The sequence below is a fragment of the Astyanax mexicanus genome, chromosome 4, assembly GCF_023375975.1.
Source record: "Astyanax mexicanus isolate ESR-SI-001 chromosome 4, AstMex3_surface, whole genome shotgun sequence".
NCBI classification, from domain to species: Eukaryota; Metazoa; Chordata; class Actinopteri; order Characiformes; family Acestrorhamphidae; genus Astyanax; species Astyanax mexicanus.
In genome coordinates, this window is record NC_064411.1 from 50713731 (window position 1) to 50729628 (window position 15898).

Here is a 15898-nt window from a genome sequence, read left to right on the forward strand (position 1 = left end):
CAGCTTGGTCTGATGGCTTGTGATCATCCATCTTCCTCTTGATTATATTTCAGCTGTTTTCAATTTGGTAAAATCAAAGAAACTCTTCATTTTTAAGTGGTCTATTATTTTCTTTTCTTCTTTTTTTTATTTTTTTCTTATTGCAGATTTTTTTTCTATTGAGCTTTTAGTATATAATACATCATTTTCATTTAAATAATAAAAGTACATGCTCAGTTTTTCCTGACTTATACAGATTATTTTATTAAAACGTTCTGTAGGGAGACTTGATAAGAGTTAGGGAGTGTCAGTAAAGGCAGTAAGGGAGGAGTGTGGGATTGGGACCGAGCCAGGTGTGTAGGTTTGGGACAGGGCCAGGAGTTCAGCTGTCGAGCAGTGCTGACGCAGAGAGCGCGCGCGCTGGGAGGACAAACTTCTTACAATGTAAGTTTAAATAAGTTCTGGATTTGATCTGAAAGCTGATTTTAGTGTTTCCACAGCTTCACTGAATCGTTAAACAGAGCGTAACATGATAAACACACGCTGGTCACTCTGTTCTAGTGACTTTTTTGACTGGTTATTGGAACTCTCCGTTCCACCTTAAATCGTACAGCAGTTGCTTTGGGGCGCTTTGTGGCTTCAGAATGCAGCTTCTGCAGGATTTAAGGTGGAACGGAAAGTTCCAAATAACTTAGCGAGTAACAAGCCCACAGTAAAATCAGCTACATAGTTTAAACTAACAAACTGAAATATTGAATTGTAGAGTGAATAAAAAATATATTTAAAACATATATTTAGACGATTATGGATTGGTTAATCTGCTCTAATCAGTAATACCAATATTTTAATGTTAGATTTGGGGTGGATCAGGGCAATTCACACCTAATTCAGCTCACCTGCCTTCTGCTTCAATCATATTTTTATAAACACCTCTTTTTCTGTGATTGTTTTAGAGAGAAATTAACTTTTTAATGTTTATTTCTATAAAATTACCACAGAAAAAAAATGCAAAAAGTAAATGTGTTCAAAAATAAAATTAGCTATTCATTTAACTCAGAAAAGCTTCATAATAAAAGTCCCATGGCAACTAACTGAAACTAGTTGCAAGGCAGTTGCTGTGTTTTTCATAAAGTTTCTAGGCGGTTGCTGTGGTTTTCCTAAGTAGTTGTTAGGTGGTTCCTATGGGTTTCTTAAGTAGTTGCAGACAGTTGCTGTGGTTTTCCTAAGTAGTTGTTAGGTGGTTCCTGTGGGTTTCTTAAGTAGTTGCAGGCAGTTGCTGTGGTTTTCTAAAATAGTTGTTAGGTAGTTTTTCTAAGTAGTTGCTAGGTCATTGCTGTGGTTTTCTTAAATAGTTCCTAGTTGGTTTTCCTAGGTAGTTGCTGTGGTTTTCCTAAATTGTTGATAGGCGGTTGCTAAGTGATTTTCCTAAAAAGTTCTTAGATGGTTGCTGTAGTTTACGTAAGTAGTTGTTAGGTGGTTCCTGTGGGTTTCTTAAGTAGTTGCTAGGCAGTTGCTGTGGTTTTCTTAAATAGTTCTTAAGTTGTTTTCATAAGTAGTTGCTTGATGGTTGCTGTGGTTTTCCTAAATAGTTGATAGGCGGTTGCTGTGATTTTCCTAAAAAGTTCCTAGATGGTTGCTGTAGTGTACATAAATAGTTGTTAGATGGTTGCTGTGGTTTTCCTAAATAGTTGATAGGCGGTTGCTGTTATTTTCCTAAAAAGGTGCTAGATGGTTGCTGTGTTTTTTTTGAGAAGTTGCTAAGTGTTTTTCAGGTGGTTTTGCCTAAATAGTAGCTTAGCGGTTGCTGTAGTTTTCTTAAATGGTTTCTAGGAGGTTTTCCTAAGTAGTTGCTAGGTGGTTGCTGTGGTTTTCCTAAGTAGTTGCTAGGTGGTTGCTGTGGTTTTCCTAAGTAGTTGCTAGGCAGTTGCTGTGGTTTTCCTAAGTAGTTGCTAGGCAGTTGCTGTGGTTTTCCTAAGTAGTTGCTAGGTGGTTGCTGTGGTTTTCCTAAATAGTTGCTAGGCGGTTGCTGTTATTTTCCTAAAAAGTTGCTAGATGGTTGCTATGGTTTTCCTAAGAAGTTGCTAGGCAGTTGCTGTGGTTTTCTTGAGAAGTTGCGGGTTTCCTAAATAAGTGCTAGACGGTTGCTGTGATTTTCCTAAGAAATTGCTAAGCGGTTGCTGTGGGTTCCCTAAATAAGTGGTAGGCGGTTGCTGTGGTATCTTAGACAGTTGCATAGTGCTACAGTTTTTCAGACTGCTCTCTCTTTTCATTGCATCATGCTCCAGTTCTAAAGCTTGTGCGTGATCTTGAATATACTCTTCCTGAGAACACCTAATGGAGTGTTGGAGATGTTCTCATGCAGTTTTCGAGCCAGCCACCACACGTTTGATTCTTTGTGAAAGTGCGTCATTTTTTCCCGCTTGCAGCACGTAATCTTCTACTATATTCTGCTATAGCTGATCGATCGAAATCGCCGGTTTGCATTATGCTCCCGCAGTTCTCTTTGCGAGGACTGTGGGGGGGGGGGGGGGAAAGTGCGCTGAAAGAAGAACATTTTTCTTTTTGGTGGGCGAAAAGCATAATAGGTTGAAAATTGCGTCGATTTTGGAGGCCCATTCAGCACAAGTCAAGCTTATAACCTTCATTTTCGCAGCAGCGTGCTGAATGAATGCGTGGAGATGAATGCGCTTCAGACTCACTAGAACTGGCTCTGTGCTGGTGAATAGTCTACAGCTAATCCTCAGACCTCGGCTGTGAGCTTCAGCAGAAATAACGCCGCTCTGCCTATCAAAACCTCCACACCAAATAAATGAATCCAATCACAGGGCTTGTTCACACGCTGGTAAACGCAGCGCTCGGCTTACGGCTTTACCGCAGCGCTAAAATTTCGCCCACAGGCATCATATCTCTCTCCCGGCCGAATGAACGTGAAGAATTAATTAGGAAAGTTTCAGAAATTAATTAGAAAAGCAAGCTCTGAATGGATTAATTAATTTAACTTCAAACAGGCAACTTTTGCCCCAATTTACTCTGTATAGTTTGCCAAGTCAGAACCTACTGTAGCTCTGCTCTGGCAATGCATGTCTAATTCATTTCTACACTTTAAAAGTCAATTAAACTATATTGACAAAAGTATTGGGACAGCTGCGTTTCTTATTTCTTCTGAAATTAAGGGGGTATTAAAAGAGTTTTTTGAGCAACTTTCTGTGATGCTCTGTTAAGTATAAGTGTAAGTGTCACCTGCTTTTCAGGTTAGACATGTGAAAGTATCCAGTCAAGCGAGTTAGTTGGGGTTACTGTTGTGCATTTTGAATTTGTCATGGTTGCTGTGGTTTTCATAAATAGTTGCTAGGCAGTTGCTGTGGTTTTCATAATTAGTTGCTAGCTGGTTGCTGTGTTTTTTACAAATAGTTGCTTAGTGGTTGCTGTGGTTTTCATAAATAGTTGCTAAGTGGTTGCTGTGGTTTTTCTAAATAGTTGCTAGGTGGTTGCTGTGTTTTTCATAAACAAGTTCCTAAATAGTTGCTGTGGTTTTCCTGTGGTTTGCTGTGGTTAAGGTGGTTTTCCTAAGTAGTTGCTAGGCGATTTTTTGTGGTTTTCCTAAGTAGTTGCTAGGCGGTTGCTGTGGGTTTCTAAGGTACTTGCTAGGCGGTTGCTGTGGTTTTCTTAAGTAGTTGCTAGGTGGTTTTCCTAACAAGTTGCTAGATGTTTGCTTTGGTTTTCCTAATAAGCTGCTAAGGGGTTAAGGTGATTTTCCAAAATAGTTGCTAGACGCTTGCTGTGATTTTCCTAATTAGGTGCTAGGTGGTTGCTGTGGTTTTTTTTAAATAGTTGCTAGCCGATTGCTGTGGTTTTCTTAAGTAGTTACTATATAGTTGCTACAGTTTCCCTAAATAGTTGCTAAGCAGTGAGGTCGTTTTCTTAAGTAGTTGCTAGGCGGTTGCTGTGTTTTTCATAAATAGTTGCTTGGTGGTTGCTGTGGTTCAGAACCTACTGTAGCTCTGCTCTGGCAATGCATGTCTAATTCATTTCTACACTTTAAAATCAATTATACTCTATTGACAAAAGTATTGGGGCAGCTGTGTTTCTTATTTCTTATTTCTTCTGAAATTAAGGGGGTATTAAAAGAGTTTGTGCAGCTTTTGTTGCAGCAACATTGAGCAACTTCAGGCCCAACGGTTCTCCTGTAGCTCATCCCAGCAGAACCAGTTCTTCCTGTGATGCTCTGTTAAGTATAAGTGTCACCTGGTCTTCAGGTTAGACGTGTGAAAGTATGCAGTCGAGGCAGCTAAGGTTGCTGTTGCAGATGAAAAGAAGCATATTTAGAATTTGTCCTGCAAATTCAATCCCTTCAATCAAATTGAATTAAAGGCTCGCATTTAAATCCTGCGCCGCTGCTGTTGTTTTCCTAAGTAGTTGGTAAATGGTTGCTGTGTTTTTCATAAGTAGTTACTAGGTAGTTGTTGCAGATTACCTAAGTAGTTGCTAAGCGGTTAATTTGGTTTTCCTAATTAGTCGCAAGCAGGTTGCTGCTCTGTGGTTTTCATAAGAAGTTGCTAGGAGGTTGCTGCGGTTTTCTTAAGTACATTCTTAGGTAGTTGCTGTGGTTTCCCTAACTAGTTGCTAAGCGGTTAAGTTGGGTTTCCTAATTAGTTGCTAGCAGGTTGCTGTGACTTTCCTAAAAAGTTCCTAGACAGTTGCTCTGGTTTTCTAAAATAGTTGCTAGACGGTTGCTGTGGTTTTCTTAAATAGTTACTAGGTAGTTGCTACGGTTTACCTAAGTAGTTGCTAAGTGGTTAAGGTGGTTTTCTTAAGCAGTTACTAGGCAATTGCTGTGTTTTTTTAAATAGTTGCTAGCCAGTTGCTTTGGATTTCTTAGGTAGTTACTTGGTAGTTCCTGCAGTTTCCCTAAGTAGTTGCTAAGCGGTTAAGGGTTTTTTTTCTGAGTAGTTGCTAGGCAGTTGCTGTGGTTTTCCTAGGTAGTTGCTAGGTGGTTGCTGCGGTTTTCTTAAGTAGATACTTAGACAATTGCTGCGGTTTCCCTAAGTATTTGCTAAGCGTATAAGGTGGTTTTCCTAATTAGTTGCTAGCAGGTTGCTATGATTTTCCTAAAAAGTTCCTAGACAGTTGCTAGGCGGTTGCTGTGTTTTTTCTAAATAGTTGCTGAGCGGTTGCTGTGGTTTTCATAAATAGTTTCTGGGTGGTTGCTGTGGTTTTCTTAAGTAGTTGCTAGTAGGTTTTCCTAAGTAGTTGCTAGACAGTTGCTGCAGTTTTCCTGAAAGAGTTGGTAGGTGGTTGCTTTGGTTTTCTTGAATAATTGCTAGCCGGTTGCTGTGATTTTCTTAAGTAGTTGCTAGGTGATTGCTGTTGTTTTCTTAAGTAGTTGCTAGCCGGTTGCTGTGGTTTTCTTAAGTAGCTGCTAGGTGGTTGCTGTGGTTTTCTTAAGTAGTTGCTAGGTGGTTGCTGTGGTTTTCTTAAGTAGTTGCTAGGTGGTTGCTGTGGTTTTCTTAAGTAGTTGCTAGGTGGTTGCTGTGGTTTTCTTAAGTAGTTGCTAGGTGGTTGCTGTGGTTTTCTTAAGTAGTTGCTAGTCGGTTGCTGTGGTTTTCTTAAGTAGTTGCTAGGTGGTTGCTGTGGTTTTCTTAAGTAGTTGCTATGTGGTTGCTGTGGTTTTCTTAAGTAGTTGCTAGGTGGTTGCTGTGGTTTTCTTAAGTAGTTGCTAGTCGGTTGCTGTGGTTTTCTTAAGTAGTTACTGGGTAGTTGCTGCAGTTTCTCTTAGTATTTGCTAAGCGGTTAAGGTGGTTTTCCTAACTAGTTGCTAGGTGGTTGCTGTGGTTTTCATAAGTAGTTGCTAGGCTGTAGCTGATCCCAGCAGAACCAGTCCTCTCTGTGATGCTCTGTTAAGTGTTAAGTATAAGTGTTACCTGGCTTTCAGGTTAGACGTGTGAAAGTACTCAGTCGAGTGAGTCGGCTGGGGTCACTACTGTTGCAGCGTAATATTTTGGATGAAATGAAGCGTATTTTGAATTTGTCCTGCTGCAAATTTAATCAAATTGAATCCCGTGCCTGTCTCACATTTAAATCCTGAGCCGCTGCTGTGTGCTTTTATCATTACCCTCTGCCTGTTCAGAGACTTCAGATTTCACTTATTGGAAGCATGCCCATATCCCCTCTTTGACATTAAATGGCCGGTTCTGGAAGACTCTAATCTTATTGGAATAATTGAAATGATGTTATGTGAGGAAGTCCTGGAATCAGCGGGAATACAAATATTCAGGTGTGTCTGTTACTTAAACCCATATGTACATCGTGTTCAAAATTATTATGCAAGGAATATTGTTTCTTAGATTTTTACCAAAGCTAGTGGACCTCCTAACAAACTCTGGAGGTTTTCAATTGTGATGAGCTATCAAATATACTGCTTTTATTTGAGCTAAACTGCTCATAAGATGCAGTTTAATCTGATATATTTAATATTATTATGCCATCTTATATCTCATCCATGATTTCTAGAGGTGTCACGATTCTCTAAATCCTCGCTTCGATTTTATTTCCGATTTTAGGGTCACGATTCGATTCAATTCTTGATTTTCTTTTTTCTTTTCTTTACAGCAGAGAGGCCTATGGCAGTTTTAGATTAGTCTATGGTCAGTCATTGGTTTGATTCATCAAATTTACAATATCTTATTTTAAAAGGTGGGCTCGATATAAGTGATGCAAAGTGATACAAGTGATCTTTAATACACCACATTAGGCACTAATGGTCAAATTTAAATTATTTAATTAAGATATATATGTAATGCCATCTAGTGGCTTTTTTGGTAGCAGCAGTGTGCACTATTAAAACAGCAATGTGCAACATAACAAAATATATAGTATAAAAATACAGGAACATTCATGTACAAAATAATAGAATAATTAGAGCCTTAACAAACTGAACTCTATCCTATTATAACAGTTAAACATGAAAAATAAGACTTTAAGACTTTTTCAGTCCCTGAGAATGAGAAGTTTTTTTCTTTAATAAAGATATATTATTAACTTTATCTGAGAGAAAGATGCTCCTTAAGGTACCAGAACTATTAACATATTTGAGGCTAGACAAAACAACTGTTATTTTTATATTTTCAAGTTTTTCTTTAAGAAGATGAGAATGTCCACATTCTCTGGAGAAAGGGCTGCTCTTTGAGCAGTCACAATGTCCGCGGCGTCGGCTACAGCGCGCTGCTCCGTTTGCGTAGCTTAGAGGGAGGGATCGTCGATCCTCTTTTTGACTTCGAGGCTCGAGACCATGACATCCCTAATGATTTCTATAAACACCAGTAATTATCAGACATGCATTAGTGACTGAATCACCTGTCAAGTTCCTAGAGTTTTTACTGAACTGGGAAAATCTGCTTTTAGCTACAGAACAGCACCAGTGAGCTGGAATTCACTACAGGAAACACTAAAACTCAGCTCTCTGGTGTGACTTAATCATTTTAAACTATTAATATCTAACCACCTTCAGACAGCCTGTAACTGTTTTAGTTGAGTTTTTTTTTATTGATTTATTTATTTTATCTTTTTATTTATCTAATTTTATATTTTGCCTTTTATTTTATTACTGTCTTGATTTTTGGCCTTTTACCTTTTTATTTGATTTATTTCTTCCTTTTAGTTTTTTTTTTTTTATACTTTCTTAGCTTAATATTATTATTTATTCATTTTAGTTCCATCAATAACCTTTTTGTTATAATTTTGGTTTTATTTTAGTCCTCTATTTACAAAAAAAAATTATTATTCTGATTATTTATTGCTTTACATTTTAACCTGTCTGCGTATTCTTTTATTCTGAATTATTTTATTTCTTGTTAATTAAATCTATTCAAATATTGTTTGCTTGTTTTTATATTTTAAACTTATTTTTCAGTCCCTTAAATTTTCTAAATGCATTGAAAATAAGGGGTACCCTCAATGTATTCCAAGTGGAAATAAAGGTTGATTGATTGATTTATTAATTGATTATTTGATAGTATCCAGATAACACTAATTTCCACAGCTATGAACAAATGCGTTTACAAGCTCGGTCTGTGCTGCGCTCACTGCTCGCAGCTGCGTGACTCACTATCTACTACCTGTACATCTGCTCTTCACGTTCCTTTAAAAAAAACACTGTGTTTAAAATTGCATATGCAAAAACACAGAATCTTCTCATTTTATTTACTTTCTTGCTCCTGCATTAGACAGCTCTGACCAATCAGAAGAGACGATGTGCTCGTGTGGTTTATTGGTGAGCATTTTAGTGTGTTTAGGTTTATATGCCTGTGTGAAAACAAACCAAACAGAGGGAGAAACGCTCCAAATAAACAAACTCATCAACTGATCCGGATCATAGAAACCTAAAAACTACAGGTGTGAACATGCTTTAGTCATTCTGTGATTTCTGTTACAGGGAGGACGTGCTGCTGTGGGTACTGGCTGGTTTGCTGCTGCTCTTCTGCAGCCTGGACGTTTGGTACTACCTGCGGATGGTGGTCTTGCTGATCCGGGCCTGGTGGCTCTCTCCAGTGTTTGACGTGACGGGTGAGCAGACTCTGGGGGGCCGAGTCGTCCTCCACGACATCGACCTGTGCCACATGAACAACGGGCGCTATCTGCGCGAGTGCGACTTCGCCCGCATCTCCCTTTACGCCCGTAACGGAGTTCTCAAAACCATGAGGGCCTTGGGATCCAGTGCGGTGGTCGCAGCAACCACCATCCGCTACAGGAGACCCCTGTGCGTCGGAGAAGCGTTCAAGTTACGGACTCGGATCATCACGTGGGACGAGAAGGCTTTTTATCTGGAGCAGCGCTTCGTTTCCTGTAAAGACGGGATGGTGGCGGCCATAATGTTCTGTAAACAGAGCGTACTGAGGAGCAGCCCCGCCAAAATCCTGCAGCACCTCTGCCAGAGGAAGGTGGGTTTATAATAATAGGGGTGGGAGAGAATATCGATATCACGATAAATTGTATACATTATCGATTGTGTCAAATATGTTTTTTTTATTTTTTTTTTATTGGAAGATAAGGCACTCTATACTTCCCAAGACTTGTGCATTAATCTGACTTAGTAAAGTTACTGCTTCATTACTCCACGTAGTGCTGGGTGATATGGGAAAAATATATCATATATCACGATATGGATTTCTTTAATATCACGATAACGATATATATCATGATATACCACATTTAAGTATGTTTTCAGTAATTCTTCAAAAAATATAACAAAATAATATCATTGCTTACTTTTTTTCCCAACTTTATTTCAAAGTGACATTAAACCCAACTTTCACAAATGAGAATTACTATCTTTAGTGCAGCAATATATATATATGTATCAAATGAAAACAGGTGAGGTAGATGCAGTAGCTATTTTTTTTTTCAAAATTATACAGGTATTTAAATTGAGATATCAAAATAAACTCAATTAACATTTTTTAAAGTGTGCGTCAAATAACGTAAAGCAGCGTCATTTCGCAAAAACACATTATGGTTATATACCTATACATTTCATCGTAGTCTACTTTATGTATTTGCATAAATAATTGATGTAATTACTGTAGAAACGATAGGGACGATAGAAGGGAAGTAGCACGATAGACACTTTTCTATCATCCCCACGATATTTATCGTCATATCGCTCAGCACTAACTCCACATGATGGCGCTATAATCTAAAAAAATATAAATATGAATAGGGTAAACTTGCGGTGAAGAATATTGGTTGTTAAATTCTGTGAAACTGACACCAATAATTCCCTAATTCCTGGTATTTATTTACTAATTTAGGAGCATTTTATCTTCTTTAGTAATACAGATTACATTACATTACATTACATTTGGCAGACGCTTTTGTCCAAAGCGACTTACAATAGTCAAGTACAATGTAAAATAAGTTTAAAGGTAAAACATCTTTGGATAGGGATAAAAGGAGGACAAAGGGGAATAATAGGATAGAGGAGTGAAGGAGAGGAAGAAGGAAATGAGGTTAGAAGTAGTTAGTTTGTTAGAGGTGTTAGGAGAGTAAGTGCTCTTTGAAGAGCTCTGTCTTCAGGAGTTTATTAAAGATAGTGAGAGATTCTACTGATCTGGTAGTAGAAGGTAGTTAGTTAGAGGTGTTAGGAGAGTAAGTGCTCTTTGAAGAGCTCTGTCTTCAGGAGTTTATTAAAGATAGTGAGAGATTCTACTGATCTGGTAGTAGAAGGTAGTTAGTTAGAGGTGTTAGGAGAGTAAGTGCTCTTTGAAGAGCTCTGTCTTCAGGAGTTTATTAAAGATAGTGAGAGATTCTACTGATCTGGTAGTAGAAGGTAGTTTGTTAGAGGTGTAAGGAGAGTAAGTGCTCTTTGAAGAGCTCTGTCTTCAGGAGTCTCTTAAAGATAGCGAGAGATTCTCCTGATCTGGTAGTAGAAGGTAGTTAGTTAGAGGTGTTAGGAGAGTAAGTGCTCTTTGAAGAGCTCTGTCTTCAGGAGATTATTAAAGATAGTGAGAGATTCTCCTGATCTGGTAGTGGAGGGTAGTTAGTTAGAGGTGTTAGGAGAGTAAGTGTTCTTTGAAGAGCTCTGTCTTCAGGAGTTTATTAAAGATAGTGAGAGATTCTCCTGATCTGGTAGTAGAAGGTAGTTAGTTAGAGGTGTTAGGAGAGTAAGTGTTCTTTGAAGAGCTCTGTCTTCAGGAGTTTCTTAAAGATAGTGAGAGATTCTCCTGATCTGGTAGTAGAAGGTAGTTTGTTCCACCATTGGGGAACTCTGTATGAGAACAGTCTGGATTGCTTTGTGTGAATGTTTGGCAAAGCGAGGCGACGTTCATTGGAGGAGCGCAGCGGCCGGGAGGTAGCGTAAGCCTTCAGGAGCGAGTGCAGGTAGGAAAGAGCCTGTTCAGATGTCGTGTATCGTAGAGAATTGATATATAGCATTTTTTAAAAATTGGCAAGCAATACAATATGGCACACCCTAGTCAGGACCTTTTCATATTCCTAAATATATCATGAAAACTGCATTTCTTTCTATCTCAGTTTTTCCTGATATGGGTCTGTAGTTTTCCCAGTGGTGGAGTTAATAAGCAATAAAATCGACACCTCAAGGTTTTTGGGGGGATCTTTGCATTTAAAATAAATACCTTGAACTTTTGCCAAAAAGCAAACGCCCACTTTCCTGTTCCAAGATCAATAGAGCTGAATCGCCACCCCTACACTGCACTGAACGTACTGTATGCTGAAGACTTATGTCTGCTGCTTACCAACAGCTTTTCATGTTTTTTTCAGGTGGAAGTTCCTGAGTTTCCTGAGGAACTGCAGCACTGGATCAACTTTATGAGCGCCAGCAGTCAGGCTCTCAAGGCTGAGAGTGGATCTGAGGAGAAGAAGTGCGAATGAGGACAGAAACGAGCCTGCCGTCTTTATGAGACACTAATGTACATGTTTACATGATGAACGATTGATCGGACATGCAATACAGAACATACACTTATTGATAAAAAATAATACATTACAGTGGAGTTGGAATGGAATGGTGTGTGAATGTAATGATGATTATATACAGGTGCATCTTAAAAAAATAGAATATCATTGAAAGTTACTTTATTTCTGTAATTCAGTTCAAAATGTGAAACTCATATATTATATAGATGTATTAAACACAGAGTGATCTATTTTAAGTGTTTATTTTTTATTATTGATGATGATTATGGCTGACAGCCATTAAAAACCCCAAAAAACAGTGTCTCAGAAAATTAGAATATTATATACTGTAAGACCAGTTGGTTCTTTTGGCAGTGTGGGCACTGTGCCAAGTCCCGCTGGAAAATGAAATCCACATCTCTATAAAAGTTGTCAGTAGCAGAGGGAAGCATGAAGTGCTGTAAGATTTTGCGGGAAAACAAAACTGCACTGACTTTAGACTTGATAATAAAACACAGTGGATCAACACCAGCAGATGACAGACATGTCTCTCCAAACCATCACTGATTGGTGGAAACTTCACACTAGACCTCAAGCAGTTTGGACTGTGTGTCTCTCCACTCTTCCTCCAGACTCTGCTCCCTTGATTTACAAATGAAATGTAAAATTTACTGATGATCAGTGATGGTTTGGCTGACAAACTTTATGTAGATACGGATTTCATTTTCCAGCAGGATTTGGCACACTGCCCACTCTGCCAAAAGCACCAATTGGTCTTATATAATATTCAAATTTTTTGAGACACTGATTTTTAGGTTTTTATCAGCTTTAAGTCATAATCATCAACACTGAAAGAAATAAATGCTTGTAATATATAGATATTATGCAAGTTTCACATTTTGAACTGAATTACTGAAATAAAGTGAGCGCAGTATTAATGTAAAAGGATATGTTTATTAGGGGAAAATGTTTCTACTTCCATAAGTCCTCAAATCGGTAAGTGTATGGTGTAAATTCACTACATTGCACTGTAGATCCTAATGGAATACTTTAATGTGGTTTACATAAATTATACCCAGGGAGCAGTAAGTACATGATGATGCTGTACATAAAATTCCTGTGTGCCAACTTATTAACATCCCTTTTTATGCATTTCTTTTTTTTGTAATGCATTTATCTATGCACTGATGAGCTGCTGTTATTAAACTGATGTCAGTCAATTGGGAAATGGGGAAAAGAAATGGAAGGGATAAATAAAAAAGAAATAATATTTTGGGCAAGTTTGATTGATTAATTTATTCCTTATATAGAAAAATGCAGTTCACCAGTGTAACCTATTCAGTGATGCACTGTATGGACAAAAGTTTTGGATCTCAGGATCACTCGTATTCCTCTTATAGTCTAAATTATACTTGTAAATTTCTCGATTTGTCAATGACATACTCTTGTGACAAACGTGGAATCCTGTGACCGTGGTGACAGGCTAAGTGTTTAGTACACTCCTCTCCCGGTGCTGGGGTCTAGGGTTCAAGTCCCTATCTGGGTGGGGTTTCTACATTCTCTTTGTGTCTGTGTGGGTTTCTTTCAGGGGGTCCAAAAAGAGGGAAATTATGCTGTGCATGATTGTCTGCTGCTCCTTTCACGGTGTGTGTGGATGCGTGTTCGGTGTAAAGTGTAAAATTGTGTAAAACAAGATCATTTACTTTAAAAAATTCAGTGAAAAATATATAAACTAATTTACATTACAGCTTACAGCACGGGTGTCCAAACTTTTTTTGTTGGGGGCCAGAAGGAGCAATATATTTGAAGTCACGGGCCACACTCTGTAATAAAACAAATAATGAAATATACCACTTTAAATAATACATTTTCCTGATTATTTCATTTACAGATCATTTTACTTGACTTACTGTCTTTATCTTTGACAGTGTTGTGTAAACTAAGATTTTTCAAATTGATGTTTAATTTCATGATGTCTCTTAATATTAAACTCCTTAATTACGGCAACTTTTAGACTCTTTGGCCCGTTTTTGCGCTAGAACTGCGCACTCTCTCCGCTTTTAGACTCTTTGGCCTGTTTTTCTGCACTAGAACTGCGCATTCTCTCCGCTTTTAGACTCTTTGGCCCGTTTTTCTGCGCTAGAAGTGCGCACTCTCTCCGCTTTTAGACTCTTTGCCCCGTTTTTCTGCGCTAGAACTGCGCACTCTCTCCGCTTTTAGACTCTTTGGCCCGTTTTTCTTCGCTAGAAATGCGCACCCTCTCCGCTTTTAGACTCTTTGGCCCGTTTTTCTGCGCTATAACTGCGCACTCCCTCCCCTTTTAGACTCTTTGGCCCGTTTCTGACACCTAGCGTTCCAACTTTGAATCTCACATTATAAAAACCTGCTTAACAGCGGGCCAACTTTCATTCTATTTCTAAAATACCTCGCGGGCCGCTCCAAAAAAGGAAACGGACCGCAAATGGCCCGCGGGCCGTAGTTTGGACACCCCTGCCTTACAGGCTGTATGTCACAGTGACACAGTCTCACTATGCAATTTGTGTGTTTTAGTACTTTCTTGACGTTCTCTTCCACCGTCCAATCAGATCTGAGAGTGAGGCATGAAAGTACAGAGATCTGATCACATTCCCAGAAGTGTGATTCCGACTAGTGAAGGTGCACTTGTTGCATTTATGGCTTTTAGACCCGCCTACTTAGATTATAACACTGATTGCTATAATCTTGCAGGTCTGACACCTTCCATATTATCTAGGTACATACTGTAAGTGTATGGTAATGGTAAGCTAGAGGTGCAATAAAAAAAAAAAATAGAACATCATAAAACATAAAAAGTTACCGTTTTTATTGGGAGAAATTAAGAAAGAGTAGTTATCCCAATACCTTTGTCCATATATTATACAGTATATTCCTGTACTTACATATACAGTACCAGTCAAAAGTTTGGACACACCTCTTCTCATTCTCATGATTTTTTTACGTTAGAAATTTAATACTGAAGACTATATTAAAGCTATACAAGAACACATGCAGAAATATTATTATATTATTAAACCAGAATATGTTTTATATATTATATTATTTTAAATAAGTAGTATATTTATCTTTGAGGACAGATCTGCACACTCTTGGTATTTTAATCTCAGTGTCTTCATGAGGGAGAGTCACCTGGAATAGGTTTCTCAACTTCTTGAAGGAAGGAGTTCCTGGAGGTGCTGAACAATAGTTGCTGCTTTTCCTTTACATTGTGAACTAAGCTCCAGCTCATCCCAATTAAATCACCTCAAATCACCATCTCAGTTCATCAGGGTTTTTTTTTTTTAAACTAGGTAATTCTATATGTGCCCCTTAGTAGTTTTCATGCCTTTAAATTTTAATCTACAATGTAGAAAATCAAGAAAAATCAAGTCAAGTCGTAGTCAAAGTAGTTTTATTGTCAATACTGCATACGTACAGAGAATTGAAATTACGTTACTGTCCTTCCCAATTTTACAGCAGGTACAGATAATAGATATAATAAAAGAAAGAATGGGAGACACTATGTGTACAATACAGCAGGGACACAAATAGACATACATGAGACAGAAACGAGGTGCAGTGGTGTGGGGGAGAAATAGATATATAAATATAAGTAAAAAGAAATAAGATATATAATCTAAAAGAGTGGGAGACACTATATGTACAAAACAACAAGACACAATAAACATACGTAAGACGAAAGACAATAGTGCAGTATTGATGGTTATTGTGATGGAATGACAGTATAAATAGGACCCGTATAACAGTAGTGCATTAAGGTAAAAGGTAAAATGAATAAGTAAAGAAAAACACTGTATTCGAAGGTGTTTCCAAACTTTTGACTGGCGCTGTTCTTATATTATGCACTTCTGTAATTTAGGAATAACACAAACCTGTGATTTTCCTCTTAACAGCGGCTTCACAAGCCAGGGATTTTATAAGGGGTCATCAAAAAAAAAAAAAAAAAAAAAAAGATAATTCAGGAAATCTACAATTACAATCAAACTAGAAGGACCCCATCCTGCATGATATCTGCAATCACAGCCAGAGCACTTTCAGCAGGAGCGGTTCAGAGAGAGAGCGCCGGCTCAATTCTCAACATGGCATTAACAGTTCCTGTGAGTCTGTGAATCTGCAGCTGTGGTCTGATTAGTGGAGATGATAAGAGCTGTCTGCTCGAACACTTTCAAAGCTCTCCGCTGCAGATCAGTCGATACAGAGCTGCTTTCTGCCTGTGTTTTTTAAGCTTTGCTCAGTCAGAACTTCAGTTCAAGGCACCTGAAATTGTCTTTTTAGAAGCGGTATCGTCTTCAGAAGAGTTCTGTATCTATAAAGACTGAGGAACTGAAGATTTCAGATAGTCTAATCAAAATTGTGGAGAGTGGAGATATCTGCAGGTTGAGTTAGGGCCAGAATGTTAATGTAGATGTAGGTTTAATTGGGGATTTCTTAAACTACAGCACATCCAACTCACAAGATAGTATAAGGATTT

At 38.2% G+C, this 15898-nt stretch overlaps 1 protein-coding gene across 1 annotated transcript; it reads left to right on the forward strand.

Moving 5' to 3' along the window:
- The first annotated feature begins 328 nt into the window (after positions 1–328).
- Positions 329–12671, forward strand: them6 (thioesterase superfamily member 6). The gene is made up of 3 exons (XM_022678740.2): positions 329–423; positions 8411–8915; positions 11257–12671. Coding segments are annotated over exons 1-3 (618 nt in total). The 5' UTR covers positions 329–421; the 3' UTR covers positions 11368–12671.
- The last annotated feature ends 3227 nt before the right edge of the window (positions 12672–15898 follow it).